The 14,008-nt window shown below is 39.6% G+C and overlaps 2 protein-coding genes across 3 annotated transcripts in view; both read right to left on the minus strand.

Moving 5' to 3' along the window:
• The window catches only part of tyro3 (TYRO3 protein tyrosine kinase), a 35,011-nt gene extending 30,905 nt beyond the window's left edge, over window positions 1-4,106 (minus strand). Inside the window, exon 1 of one of the 2 annotated variants that reach the window (XM_015052531.1) lies at window positions 3,817-4,106. In XM_015052531.1, the coding sequence (XP_014908017.1) occupies window positions 3,817-3,880 (64 nt within the window). In that variant the 5' untranslated portion in view covers window positions 3,881-4,106. The remainder of the gene's footprint in view (window positions 1-3,816) is intronic. The other variant, XM_015052532.1, reaches the window with a different exon arrangement.
• Window positions 4,107-5,925: 1,819 nt separating this feature from the next.
• On the minus strand, window positions 5,926-13,608 carry lrrc57 (leucine rich repeat containing 57). Its single transcript, XM_015052537.1, has 6 exons — window positions 13,465-13,608; window positions 10,618-10,797; window positions 10,259-10,394; window positions 9,911-10,179; window positions 8,916-9,101; window positions 5,926-8,119 (listed from the first exon to the last, which is right to left on the minus strand). Exons 2-6 carry the CDS (start codon window positions 10,699-10,701, stop codon window positions 8,078-8,080), a joined length of 717 nt encoding a protein of 238 aa, XP_014908023.1. The 5' UTR covers window positions 10,702-10,797; window positions 13,465-13,608; the 3' UTR covers window positions 5,926-8,077.
• Window positions 13,609-14,008: the final 400 nt, after the last annotated feature.

Here is a 14,008-nt window from a genome sequence, read left to right on the forward strand (position 1 = left end):
TCGGGACTAGCTGCCAGTGCTGCCGCTGTCTCTCTGATAGCATGGCGGCTAGCTGATTACTGCTAGTTCTGAGTGGCTGTTTCTGACTGAGCGGAGTAATTATGCAGATCAGGGAGGAGCTCGATTATTTTTTCAGAGATTATTTGTCTCATGTTAGGACAACTAAAGTTTTAATATGTATGTAAAATTTATTTTTTTAAAGTTAGGTGCTGCAGCTTTAAGCAGAGGTTTGGTGTGAGAGTCACTACCAGGTGGAGCAGAAGCGAAGCTCCGTCTGTCAAATATTACTACCTGTGGCGTAGCAGCGGTTCAACAACGAGAACAGAACCAGCGTCTTACATCGCAGCTCGAAGACTTAAATAATTTTGCGGGTTATTTGTTAAACTTTCTGACCGTCATGCTAATCCGGGTGAGTGTTTGTAGCTGTGCGCTGCTTTACCTGCTATCTGATCCTCCATGTCTTTTTTACTGCAGTGAGCCTCGATGTAGCCAAACTCCGTCAAGTATGGCTTTGTTTTTATGTCGTATTAGCTTCGTTGTGTTGATGCATTTTGACGTGCTTCAATTTTCCGCCGCAATACGCAAACTTCCCCATTCACTCAGTGCGTTATAGTTCCACATCGCTTATAGGATTTGTTGCTGCGCTTTTGCGCAGAGTGAAGGAAAGAGGACACCAGCTGTACAGGCAGGCTGGGAAATGAGATGCAGGTGATCGATTTGTGTGATCTGCAACAAGAGACCGTGATCGGCGATCACCGATCATAACTTTTTACGGAAATCGGCCGATCGATCGGCACACCTCTAGTTAAAACTGTCACCATGTAGTATGAGACAGATAATCTGTGAAAACTTCGATCTCCTCCACTTTCTCTCAGAGCTGCTAATGCCGTCTGAAGAAATGAACGGCTCCCGAACAAAAACAACGAATCAGAGCCAGGAGGCAGGTCTTTGTGCTGTCAGTAAGCCTCACGTACTCGTTGCTAAATGTGCTAACAGCAGAAAAACAACTTATCTTTACAGGGAAATTGTTTATTGGGGGTCATGCTAACTAGCCTTAGCATTCACAACAGGGAAAAGTTATAGTGGTGGCATAGAGCAGAGGGGAAAGAGATGAGCAGCACCACACAGGAGTGTGATTAACAGCACCAAACCCACCTCCTGACCCTGATTGGTTGGTTAGTTAGCAATGGGAGAAGCCAGAGGAAATTGATTTTTTTTTTCACAGATTATCTGTCTCACTGTCACAATATAGTGACAGTTTCAACAAATATATATATAAAAATATAGAAATTATAGAAGTTACATACTGCAACTTTAATGAGCAATTGAGGCAAATCAGCCAATATGCAGTGGATCCTATTTGCCGATTGTTTGTGGAATGTAACAAATTGTGAAAAATGTGCCTATTTCCAGATTTCCAAACAAAGGCAGCACATATTTGAAAAATTACAAAAAAAGCTACTTGACATACGTGTAATTGGGTGGTATTTGCAAAGGAGCCATTTTCTTTGTTTCTGATTGGCTGAATTCCCAAGAGCAGAGATAAAGAAGCATGTAGAGGTTAGCTCCTGTGGTAGTACCAGGATGGTTTCCACTGTTCACATTAAAACTTATTAAGGTATATGTGGTGTTGACCTATTTAAATTAAACATTTATCAGTGTTTTTAGAAAATGTCCCAAGTATTTGAAGGTTTGAGTTCATTGCAGGCCATTTAACTTCCTAATCCCCATGGATATGGGCTCAAGCTGACCCCACAAGAGATCTCATGGAGTCCTGAGACTGAGGTCAGGACTCCATGCAGGGCATTCCATCCTTTCCACTCCTCAGTTCTACAGCTGGTCCCTGATAAGCCCCACTCTGTGGAGGACTGGCTGTCCCAAAAATTTCAGAGATTAATCTTAATTTTTCCAAGTTTTTATGCTGAAATTTACTCCTCCTTTTTTACTCTTATCTACTATAGCCCTAACATGTCATTGTAGAATTTAGATGAAGATTTGCTCCCGTTTGTAATAGAAGCACAACTACAGATCACCACCTTTTTCAGAACCATCAACAAACCTGAGGCATTGTTCAGATTCGTTGACCAGTCTCCTTGAGTAGCTAGAGTTGAGCTAAATCAGGTTGGGATAGAGTCTACCTTTACTAAAACTTCTCAGACTGCTGAATCCGCTCCATACAGTCATTGTCCTCCATTGGGAACCCTCAACTCTGTCGCAGTTAAACCATCTAGCAGCTCATTTGAAATATGTCATCCTTCATCCACTTTGCACAATGCACCAATGATGTAACGCCATCATTGATTGTTGCTTCTGTCTTCTGGAGTTTGAAAGGCCTCCTAACATACTTCTTGTCACTGTGTCCATAGAGCGCCGTCTTTGTCTCGTTTGTCTCCTGAAGTCTTGTGGTTTGTCCATAAGAGCAGCTTTCTTGCTTGGCATCTTATCAGTCCATGTGAAAGTAAAGTTTACTGAGGACAGTCTGATGATCGTCCACAGACCGTGGATGGTCTGTGCCTCTGAACATTAAGATCTAGTGTCCAGAGGCTTCTAAGTCAGGTCAAGCTTTAGCCTTGCTATTTCCTGGTTTGTTCCTAAAACAATTTAACCCACTTCCTGTCATCTGAGGAGGAGAAGTTTAGGTCTTCTTCCAGATCTTTGGAAAATGAGAATACATCTGTAGAACTGGTCCTTATGTACAGTTGCTGGGACTGATGATCTTCAAAATACTTTCTTCTACCAATATATTTCTCTCACTTTTAGAGAGTTTCCTACACGCTCCTGATCTTCTAAGTCTTGGTTGACCCAATGACAAAGAACAACAGCTGCATTTACTCAATCTCTGCCAAAGTTAATGAAAATAGAAACGTGTTTGTCCCACTTATTCAAAGATTTCCATGAATGTACAAATTTAGGCTGTGTGTAATGGAGAAATTCCACTTTGGGCTCAAATCATAACACACAGTTCACAGAGAATACCTGGAAGAACAATGGTCTCCGTAAAGTAGTACCAGTTTTATTAATATTAGATCTAATGTCCAATCTGACAGATGCGAGTGTTGAAGTAATTTTGTTGAACAATAACTTACATTCTTTAAAACTTAATTTATCTCAGTAACGCTACTCAAAAAGTCATTTTGATGACTATTTTAATTTTTGGAGAAACTGAATTTTGTGTTTTCATAAGCTGTAATAATCACAGTGAACTATAATAAAACACTCATGCATCCTTCTCTATGTAATGAATGTGTATAATATATTAATTTTTAAAAAATGTAATTACTGAAATAAATGAGCAGTTTGATAATATTTAAACTGCTCATGAAATGATTCAGTGAGATGAATCTGTACAAAGTTCAGATCTTTCATAGTCACCTGTGCGTTGGTGCACACAAGATTAGACCCTTGAAAAACTAAATTCTGACTATAATCTCTGATTTCAGAACTTAATCTCAGAAGTTTGACATTTTCTCAGAATAAAAAAACCCCTCAGAATTCCAATTTTAACATCAGAATCTTTTTTTTTTCCCCTTTTCTCAGTGGTCCTAATCCTTTTCCACACCTCGGTAGATGTTCCTGTTGGACCAGAGGTAAAGTTTATTGTGGACCAGCAGTTTTACAGCCTCACTCCTGGTGTTTCTGCTTCATTTAGAGAGGAAAGTTCACATGTCAGAACTTATTGTCCCTCCCCGGTCCAACAGGTGAGACTGAAAGTTCGTCCTCAGCATGTTCACCTGACTGTTCCCAGAGGGGGACACCGAGGCTGAGAAAGTGGGGAAACCATTAGCTCTCCCAGCTAACTGGCTCATTAACACTCACCGCTCCCACAGCTCCCAGTAAGACTCCGCAGAGCAACAACAACGACCCACAGCAGCGGCTTCATCCTCTCATCTTCTCAATGGGCTCAATGGGCTCCTTCATCTGCCACTTTTACCGACGTGTCACTCCGCTCCGCTCTTCCTCATCGTTGATAAAGCCTGACTTTCCAGCGTGTGAACGGAGGAACACCGACGGAATGACCGGGGGAGGGGAGGAAAACACTTGAGGAGCCGCGGAACACAGAGCAGAGCCGGAGGAAAACAAGCTGGTGGTAGAGCTCCTCCTCCTGAACAAGTCCTGAAAACTTACTGCACTCGATTCAATAAGCTAGGATATTGTTCAAAATGTAGGAACTTTATCATTAAGTGGAGCACATTATATGGATTAATTATTTGTAAACTATGATGACTTTCCTCTAATGAAAACATGACATTTAAAATATGTCATAAAACTCAAATTGACTTTTTGAATAATGTGTGTGTGTGTGTGTGTGTGTGTGTGTGTATATATATATATATATATATATATATATATATATATATATATATATATATATATATATATATATATGTATATACACACACACATATATATCCTGGATTTTGTTGATGCTTATTCTTTTTTTTCCCCAAAAATATTTTTATTGAGATTTTTCAGTTTGGAAATACAATCATGTAACTATCTGAACACGTTTTCTTTGTGGTAATGCTTATTCTTTTTACTATCTTTTTTGACACTATCTTTTTGTGACAAATTGTGACTCTTCGTCATTTGTCATTTTATTTATTTCCTTAAACATTCATATTCATATTTCCAGTGTTTCCTCCCTACACATGACTCTACTTCCACAGTTCCTCATCTGATTTCTTTCTTTCACAAATGTTTATTTAATCTTTGTATTTTTTGTATAATCACATTATGTATCTCTAGTAAAAGTCTTTTTGTTTTTGACCTCTGTAGACCACTTAATTTTACATCAGCCTGTATGAAAAATGCTCTGCAAAGATGTATTCATGTATAGATGGATGAATGGATGCCTCTAATCAGTTTTAAATATCCCTGCAGCTGAGAGATATTCACCTGGCCAGAAGATGTCCACTGCTATCCTGTGTCTCTGCTGCAGCTTCCTGTTGAGAGCATCCTGTTTACAGCCACACAATGTCCAGGTTGATTGAGCGTCGGCTAACAAAGAAATACAGTTTAACCAGAAGATTTAGTGCTGGAGAACACAGATAGATGGACAGAAGGTCTATCTGTGAAGGTTATCGAGCATTTAGTTGCATTCTGATAATTTTTTCTTTTTTATCAGTGAAAGTTTATGTCAGAAATATTTCAAATGTTTTAGGTAGCAATTTAAAAAAATGTTTCATTAAGTTGAAAAAAAAAATCAAAAAGATATTAATAGTGGCCAGTGAATTAGAACTCAAATGTGTAATGTGTAAGAATAGTAATCACTCATCTTTGGATTTATGGACTTAACAATTTAGAGTTTGAATTAACATAACTTCATGTTATTGATCTTTTCCCAGCGTTTTCTTTGATTCACTTTCCCATCAGCTCAATTCTTAATCTCTTGTTTTTCTGGTGAGTAGAATCAGATTAAGCTGGTTGGGAAAGAATCTGGGTTTGTTGTAGTTTACTTTAACTGGACCATTACAGCCATGCTGTTGTAGATCAGCAATTTTAGGTGACCCAGTTTGGACCCGTGGTTTCCAAAACAAGCCCATATCATCACTCCTTCACCACTATGCTTGACAGTTAAAGTGTAGTGTTTGTGTTTGGCCAAACACGAGATGTCCCCAAGAACTGTCGCTTTTTTTCTTTTTTTTTCCAATAAAAAACATGTTTCCTTTTTCCACCTTGCTAAAGAAGGTGGAAGGTTTTGTATTTTGCTAATTATCTTTTTATGAGCTTTAACGTCAACCTGCTGCTGTAGGCCTGTGGCGTTTCACATGGAGCTAATTATGATGTGAATACACAAACCTGTCGAACATGTTCAGCTGGCAGTTCTTTTCTCCTGACAGAGCGACAGAGGTTGTTAAAACTGGACTCAAAAGGTTTTCAAATGTCAGTGAGGTTTTAAGAGAAAAAAATAAAGCATACACTGACTGACTTGTTAAGCATCTGCTTTAATTAAATACAAGAAAAAAAAAGATTACAAACGCATTTCCATGGACATGCTGAAGAGCCACTCCTTCACTCCACCTGCTTGTTTCAGCAGCAGAGTACAGAGTTTAAACAATCACAGAGCAAAACACCGACTCAGACTGGCTTTAACAGAATATCACTTCAGTTGATTATTTTAAAACGATAACGGTAAGTGAAAACAGCTGCTTAGTGTCTTAGTTACTTATAGTCATGGTAAAAAGTAAGAACACACTTTGAAAAAGTATCCTCAGGCCGTTTTACGTACAACCTTTCCACTTTTAGTTCCGTTCCATTAATACGTTTTATTGTGAATGAACCAACAGAAAGCAGTGCAAACCTGTGGAGTCGGAAGAAAATGGTGGCAAGTTTCACAAAGTCCTTCACAACCGCAACTCTAAAAAGACATGCAGAACTGTTCAGTCCTTAAATAAATTCCAGCACAACCAGTTTCCTTCAGAAGTCGCCTAATTGTACACAAGAGTCCAGATTTGTGCAATAAAATCTGAGTCTGGATGCAGATGCTGGGTTTGTGTGAGAGCATTAGAGAACGAGCAGCATCGTGGAGACGCAGCAACCCAGCAGCAGCTCAGGGAGGAAGTTCTGGAGAAGTTAAAAAGCAGGGTTAGGATCTAGAACGACATTCCAAGCTATGAATGTGAACAGCAACAAGGAAAACATTGTTTTATTTTGTTTGTTGAGAGACAGAAACAGGAAGTCCAGTCTGCGTCCAACAGACATGTGGAAGAAGGTCGGATGGAGGAAGACTTGTTCAGAGACTGCAGAGTGGGGAGGAGGTTCACCTTCACATGCAGTCAGAGCCGCTTTAGATCAAACTGCATGCATGTGCTAGAATGGCCTAGTCGAAGCTCAAAATCAAACAGAATTTGTGGAGTGCCTGAAAATTGACGTTTTCAGATGCTCTCCGTTCGACTGACTGAAACAGAGATGTGAATGGCTCCGTCTGCTGGGAGACCTGCAGCATTCTCCCCATGCTGTGAGCTGATTGGTCAATCACACTTCTTCTGAAAAGCACTGAAGGTTGAGGCAGTGAAGTGGAGATGTCAGGGGGTATGAAAACTTTGCGCTGATCTGGACAAATCTGGGCCTTTTGTGCTCCACATAGTTTTTCCCTCATTGCTTTTCACATTATTTCATCATCTCTGTTCAATAAGCAACAGCATCGGGGAACCTGTGATGTGGGATTCTCCAAAACTAAAGTCAGATTTAAATCATTGTAAAACATGACGAAGTGTCTTTGTATGACTGGATTATCAAATGTAAATACATGAGACGTGTGAAGAAATCTATGGAATTATTAATTTATGGATGGTTGGGGGAACTAAGCCGACACTGACTTTCACAGAAGAAGTCTGGTTCAGAGACTCAAACCCAGCTCGACTGTTTGCTCATATTACATGTTTACGTCTGCTGGATAATAAGAAGCAACACAAAAGCTGCCTAAAAGAAGAACACACTGCTGGGTGGAGCTTCTCGGGGTCACATGGTGGGATGTGCTAAAGATGGCGGTGATTAAATAAAACTGAAAGGCATGAGAGGGGGGGAGAAGCGGTTTAATGTTTTTGCTAACGGGTAAGTACGACGTGATGCCCCACTGAGCAGCTGCACTATAAAGCTACCAGATCTCATGCAAGACAAAAACAGTCGTGAAGCGAAGCCTCCTGAGCTCTGCTGCAGGGCCATAGTCACAACATGCAGAGAAAAACTGATTAAAAAAAACTGCTGTTTTTTCTTTTTCCTCCTCTTCTGTATCAAGATCATCTTTCTCATTACAACTTCCTTCTCTGGACTTGTGAAAGTGCGTGACATCACTTAAACGTCCCTGTTCTGGAGGTGCATGTCGCTCTGTGAACACTAAAGCCTGGAAGCAAATCCTGGTTGAAAAGCCGCTCTGGATCTCATGGGGGTCGTGTTGAGCCTGCCTCGCCGTCATCGTCCGTCTCTGTGTTTCAGCAGGTCCGGTGTCTGTGTGGAGTGCTGCAGGAAGCACCTCGCTGCAGACCAATAAGAAGCTCCGGCTGGTGCAGGAGGGGGGAGAGGGGGATAGTGGGTTTCAGACCGACACCAAGTCTGGAGTCGTCATGGTAGCGGGGATTCAGACGAACTTCTTCTTGGTGGCAGTGAAACGCTCCATGTACTGATGAGAGAGGAAGAGAGACGTGGTAACCTGGGACCGGCTCTGAATGGTGTTTGGCTGGTCTGGAGGTACAGAGGTTGACCCCTGACCCTCAGGCTGCTGCTTTTAAACAGGCTGTTAAACTTAAACTCATAACAGAAGCAAAGACACTGTGTTCTATCAGCTTAAGGAGTCTGGTTCCATTTGTCATGAACATCTTTTAGAAATCTCCTTGTTAAAGTCAGGATCTAATCAACACACATAGAGACTTTTTAAGAAGAAGAATCAAAATCCTGATCAGCTACATTATAGCTGAATAAACTCTCTCTCACTCTGGTTATAACAGAAAGTGGGGAAGCAAAACATTTCAGCATCATATCGGTTCAGGACAATGTTCTTTAACATTGGGTCTGATAAGTGAAACTAGGCTGTAACAATGGATATTTATTTCAACCTCATTGCCGTTTGTTTATGTGATCATGTGTTAGACGCAGCACAGGATTATGGGTATTTAACTGAAGCGGAGAAATGCAGGTAGAGTAGTTGCTTTTATATATATATATATATATATATATATATATATATATATATACACACACACACATATTTCTGCTTCATAAACTGGTGATTTGTTAATTGAGACAGAGAAAGACAGCTTTATAACTTTTATAGCACTTACACATATTCCTTAGAGTTTATTTAACCATAAATGGATTTTTGTTGAGACAGCTCAATTCTTAACTTGCTTAGAAAGAGTGAAAAAAAACACAGGGATTGTTAATAATAATAATAATAATAATAATAATACTGAGCTGACCTTTTCATATCCCTCCAGCTCTCGGAGCTTCTTCACCTCGAACAGGTTTCCCTCCACGGAGAACAGGGACACCTGGGACTCAGTCAGGATGGACTCAGGAATGGAGGACAGTTCCAGACAGTTCTCCTCCAGACGCAGAACTTTGAGACGGGGACAGCGAGACACTTCTGCTGACAACACTGAGATCTGACAGGGAGGAGAAGACCTGCTTACACTCCAAAACCCTTAAAGGATCGTCTCATAGGTTCTACAGGAAGCAGCTGTTATGTATCCCATATTTCTCACAGGGCTTTATGGTGCAGAAAATAACTGAATATTTTCAACAAAATCGATATAAGAGCCTAACTTGGTACAGATGTTCCCAGGAGTTTGCTTTTTGGAATATATATATATATATATATATATATATATATAAGCATGATTAAGGAAATTTTCTTCTATTCTGCTAATTTTGCTAATATTTATCACAGATTAATACTTTTGGTGTCAAATCACAGCCTACATATTTTGAACCATAAGAGCATACACATTTTCTCAATCTCCTTTCTCCTTTTTTCTAGTGGACATTTTTCAAAATGGCCACCATAGATGTAATGTAGAATATGTTTGCACTAAAATCACCAGTGGTGGGCACAGCTAACCAAAAAGTTATGTTCACTAATCACTAATTTGCCAAACAAGAATCTTAGCTAAAAAGTAAAAAGTAGCAGAAGCAAACAGTAAACCTCTAACACATAAGAAAATGAGCAGGAACCAAACACTGAACCGCTAAACAGGTAAAAGAAAATTAGCAGAGGTTAACGCTAAACCCATAGAAGAATTAGTAGGACCTAACAAAAAAGTAGCAGATGCTAGAGCTAAACCTCTAAACAAATAAGAAATTTAAATCACTAGAAACATTACTTTTCCTCATATTCATACAGCTTTAAAGCTGCATGAATATGAATATAATGTAATATGAATATAATATGCTGCTCTATTATTGATAATGAAACCTGGTTTTGGTTGAGGTTGATCTCGATAGCCTGCAGCTCTGAGACCGCTGCTGGGACGCTCTGAATCCTGTTTCTGGACAAATCCAGCAGGTCCAGCTGCCTCAGCGTTCCCAGTCCTGCTGGGAACTCGGTGAACTGGTTCCCGGACAGGTTCAGGGTCCTCAGGGCCTTGAGCTGGCCCACGGTGGGGGGCAGCAGCTGGATCTGATTCCCATTCAAGCTCAGGGTCTCAAGCTTCTTCAGCTTGCCAATCTCTGCAGGAAGGCCAGCTTAAAGAGGGAAAACAGAAATGTGAGAGGAAGCGTGGCTGGAATGTCCCGGAGCAGACACCATCTACCGCTCACTCACTCAGCTTATTGGAGTTCAACGTCAGGCTTTTCAGCTGCAGGAAGTTTCCGACTGAGGCTGGGAGAATCTCAATCTTATTTCCGGACAGATCCACTGTTCTCAGGTTGGAGGTGAGCCTCTGGAGCTCCTCTGGAAACTGAAACCAGGACAAGTTCAGAACAGCGCCATCCAGCCACATTAACGTCGGAATCCCTTTAAAATATACACCCAGGACTGTTTTACAGCTGTAGTATGACGCTAGAACGCCTATCAACGATCTGTAAATCGTATGACTAATTCATCGATACCCATTGCTTTTATTTTTCCCTGATTCTGTTGGAAGTGACTCTTTTCCCCTTCCTCCCAGCTGCTCCTCCTACCTCCTGCAGGCCTTTGGCCGTCAGCTGAAACACTCCCGTTTTCTGGGAGGTCTCCAGGTGAGACTTCAGCGCGCTGTTGCCCATGTTCCCCTCTGGATCTGGACGTCCAGCTCACATCCAGCTCACGTCCAGAGGTGGGGCCGTTTCCATGGAGCTCCTCCCCCTCCTCCTGGTTAGAAGCTGTTAATGAGATCAGAGGATGAAATCCCTGCAGGACACGCAGTCCACACACTGACACCCTCCTGACAAACAGCTGCTGACATCTAATCATGACTGTGGGAATGAAACACATTATTGGGATGTTTTCCTTCTTTCCTGATGTGCGTCTGTGCAGCAACACAGAAAATCAGGTCCATGTTTGATCGTTTCCAGGTGTAAAATAACACAGACGACAGAATAAAACTGACTGAAGATGCTCATAGATGCACAGACGTAAACATGTCACTGATCAACTCTGTGCAAACGGCCTACAAGTGAAATAAACAGCTATAAACTCCACAGACTGCAGTGTTTATGACAATGCAACCATTTTATTTGGATGTTTGCACAGTTAAAAACATGTTATTATGACCCATTTCTGCTGGGTTAAAACTCTGAGCTTGTGAACACGAATGAATCGTTGTCTTTGAATACTTCAGTGAGGGAGTAGATCATGAGCTCACTGCTTTGGGACAGACTCAGCTTTGTTCTGAAATCTGAAAGGTAGCCCTGTCACGATAACACGAGATAAATTGTTCAATCGGTTATTGCGATAAACGATAATATTGCTGTTTTGAGACAATTTTCAAGAAATATAATGGTAATGGCAGAATAATGCGAGAACACATTCTCAAAGATCAATAAACTTTAAATATGAATGAACATTTAACACTGGAACTGGAAGACATTTTAAATATCCTACATAAATAAACACAACAACAAATAAAATGGAAACTGAAGTCTCTGTAAACAAAACTGTCCTAAAAAAAGCGAGCTGGTTGAAAGTAAAGAGAAAAGAGAAAAAAGGAGAAAACATGCAAATAGAAATAATTGAGCTTGTTTTAATTTTTCATGCAATTAACTCATGAAACACGACGACTGGAAGGTGAAGAAAATGGGATTCAAATAGTTAAATCTATTTTTCCTATCTAATTAATTAGAGAATGTATCTCCAATTTCTGTGGACAGGTGAGTGCAGAGTCAGAGCAAAGAGACGACAGAGAGAGCCAGACCAACCAGCTGACAGAACCAAGGCCTGTCACGATAACACATTTTACCGGATGATAAACAGTCCCAGAACCTATTGCAATAAACAATAATATTGTTGTTTTGAGACCATTTTCAAGTTATATAATAATAAATAATGGCATAAAAATTCAAGAACACATTCTCAATGATCAATAAACTTTAAATTCAAATGAACATTAAACACTGGAACAGATAAACAACAAATAAAATGAATAATGAAATCTCTGCAAACAAAATTATCTTTCAAAAAACCTGGTGTTTTGACACCAAAAGAAACAAAATAATTTTCATTTGCTTGATTTACAAGTAAACAGTAAATCAAGCAAATGAAAATTTATTTGTTTCTCTTCATTTATCTTGCAATTAATTGATTTATTGCTTATTGTGACAACCAACCTTAGATCAACTTAAAATCTGATGTTGATTCATGACTGCAAACTTTAATCTTCCATCAAGACAGTTTTTAAATTTGCCAATAATTTGGATCTGAATTTCAGAAAGAGGAGCAGTGCATACAAACATCCAGCAGGCTGAGCCAAACAGTACGATCTCTATCAAATTCTTCCTTAAAGTTCAAACTGATATTTAGAAAACCAAAAATATGTGTGAGAAAGCATAACTTTACAGAACGATGAGTTGCTCAAGTTAAATGTTAAATTGGATAAAGATAATCCTCTACAGAGGATGATTAGGACCACTTGATAAAAATCAAAACAATTCTGACGTCAAAGCAGAAAAGCACCGAGGAGCAACCAGCTTCACAGACAGAGATGCAAGTTGTGCAGGAAAAGAAACTACCTGGAGGAACATGATGATTTAGGTGATTTTTTTAATGTGGCTGTAGAAATCAAAATTATAAGAATAAAACCACATGTTTTAGTAGCCCTAGTCTTCTTCAAGAACATTCATTCTCAATTCCGCTCAGATAATCATGGTTACATTGACTCTTTTCATGACAGAAAAGAATAGTTATTGAATTTACAAATAAAGTATAAATATTAGGATTCCAATGAATATTTTCTATCTATTGCTTTGAATAAAGTGTCATTTTTAGGCTTCCTATCAAAAAGAATCTCCCCTCTCAAATTTTCATAAAATTGAGAGCAAATACATTTAACCTAATGAGACTGAGGAAAAATATTTTTATGAATAAATAGATGTTAAAGTAGTTAAGTCCAGTTAATCATTTAAGATTTTATGAAACTTATAACTTCACTACATACTGACACATTAACTATTGGTCCTCTTTATTATGGTTATCCATTCACTATTAATAGTAAACAAGAAATGTCACCGTTTTATTATCATAACTTTACTAATCAATGTTCTGCTGGATTTTATTGTTGCTTTAGGATATTAACTAGCACCAGTTAAATCATACTACACATTGCTGTTTTCTTTTGTTGTACTGTCATAGTTACCAGAACACGTTAGAATGCCACCTGAACACACACATCAGTTTCCTGCTGGCAGCTCAGGTCCCTCCACTGTACCACACAGCCGCCTGAGCTCCATGAACCCTCTCAGCTTGGTGTTCTGTGTTAAAGCCTCTCTGCTCACAGATTACCCTGTGATGTGACCCTGCAGCTAACTTCCGGGAGTTCGGTGTTGTTAACTCACCTCACCGTGGACTCGGAGGACGGTTCTGGTTCGGATCAGTAAACTGAACTCTGATCAAATCGATGAAAACAAGTTCAGTGAGGAGGATCAGCTGAGGGCGTCGCCGCTTCAGAATGAATCTCCTCCTCTTCCCTTTCCTGTGTTACACCGACTTCTTCATCTTCCGTTTGCGGAGTTACGTATACTTTTTGCTGTATTTTTGCCATCTACTGGGCTGGAGTGGTAGTGCTCGAACTGTGTCTCCATCAGGACTGCATGGACCAGGATATGGAGGTTTTTGAGGAAAAAAAGAGGTTAAAATAAAGTCCATCACTACATCATGTTTGCTCCTTTCCTTTTCCTCTGAAATACTTTATTAGCTTTTTTTTTTTTTTTTTTTTTTTTTTTTAGAAATTTGTACAAAGTACAGCCTTTGGGACTCACCACACAGCCCTTTATATTTTTATATCTTTTATTTATTGAAATTCTGTTTTCAACACCATCATCCTAAATATATTGGTGGAAAATAACCTGTATTCATCAGCTCCTGAATAAGACATTCCCA

This window comes from Poecilia latipinna, unplaced genomic scaffold (assembly GCF_001443285.1).
Source record: "Poecilia latipinna isolate Pla-1442-1.1 unplaced genomic scaffold, P_latipinna-1.0 Scaffold1117, whole genome shotgun sequence".
NCBI lineage: Eukaryota > Metazoa > Chordata > Actinopteri > Cyprinodontiformes > Poeciliidae > Poecilia > Poecilia latipinna.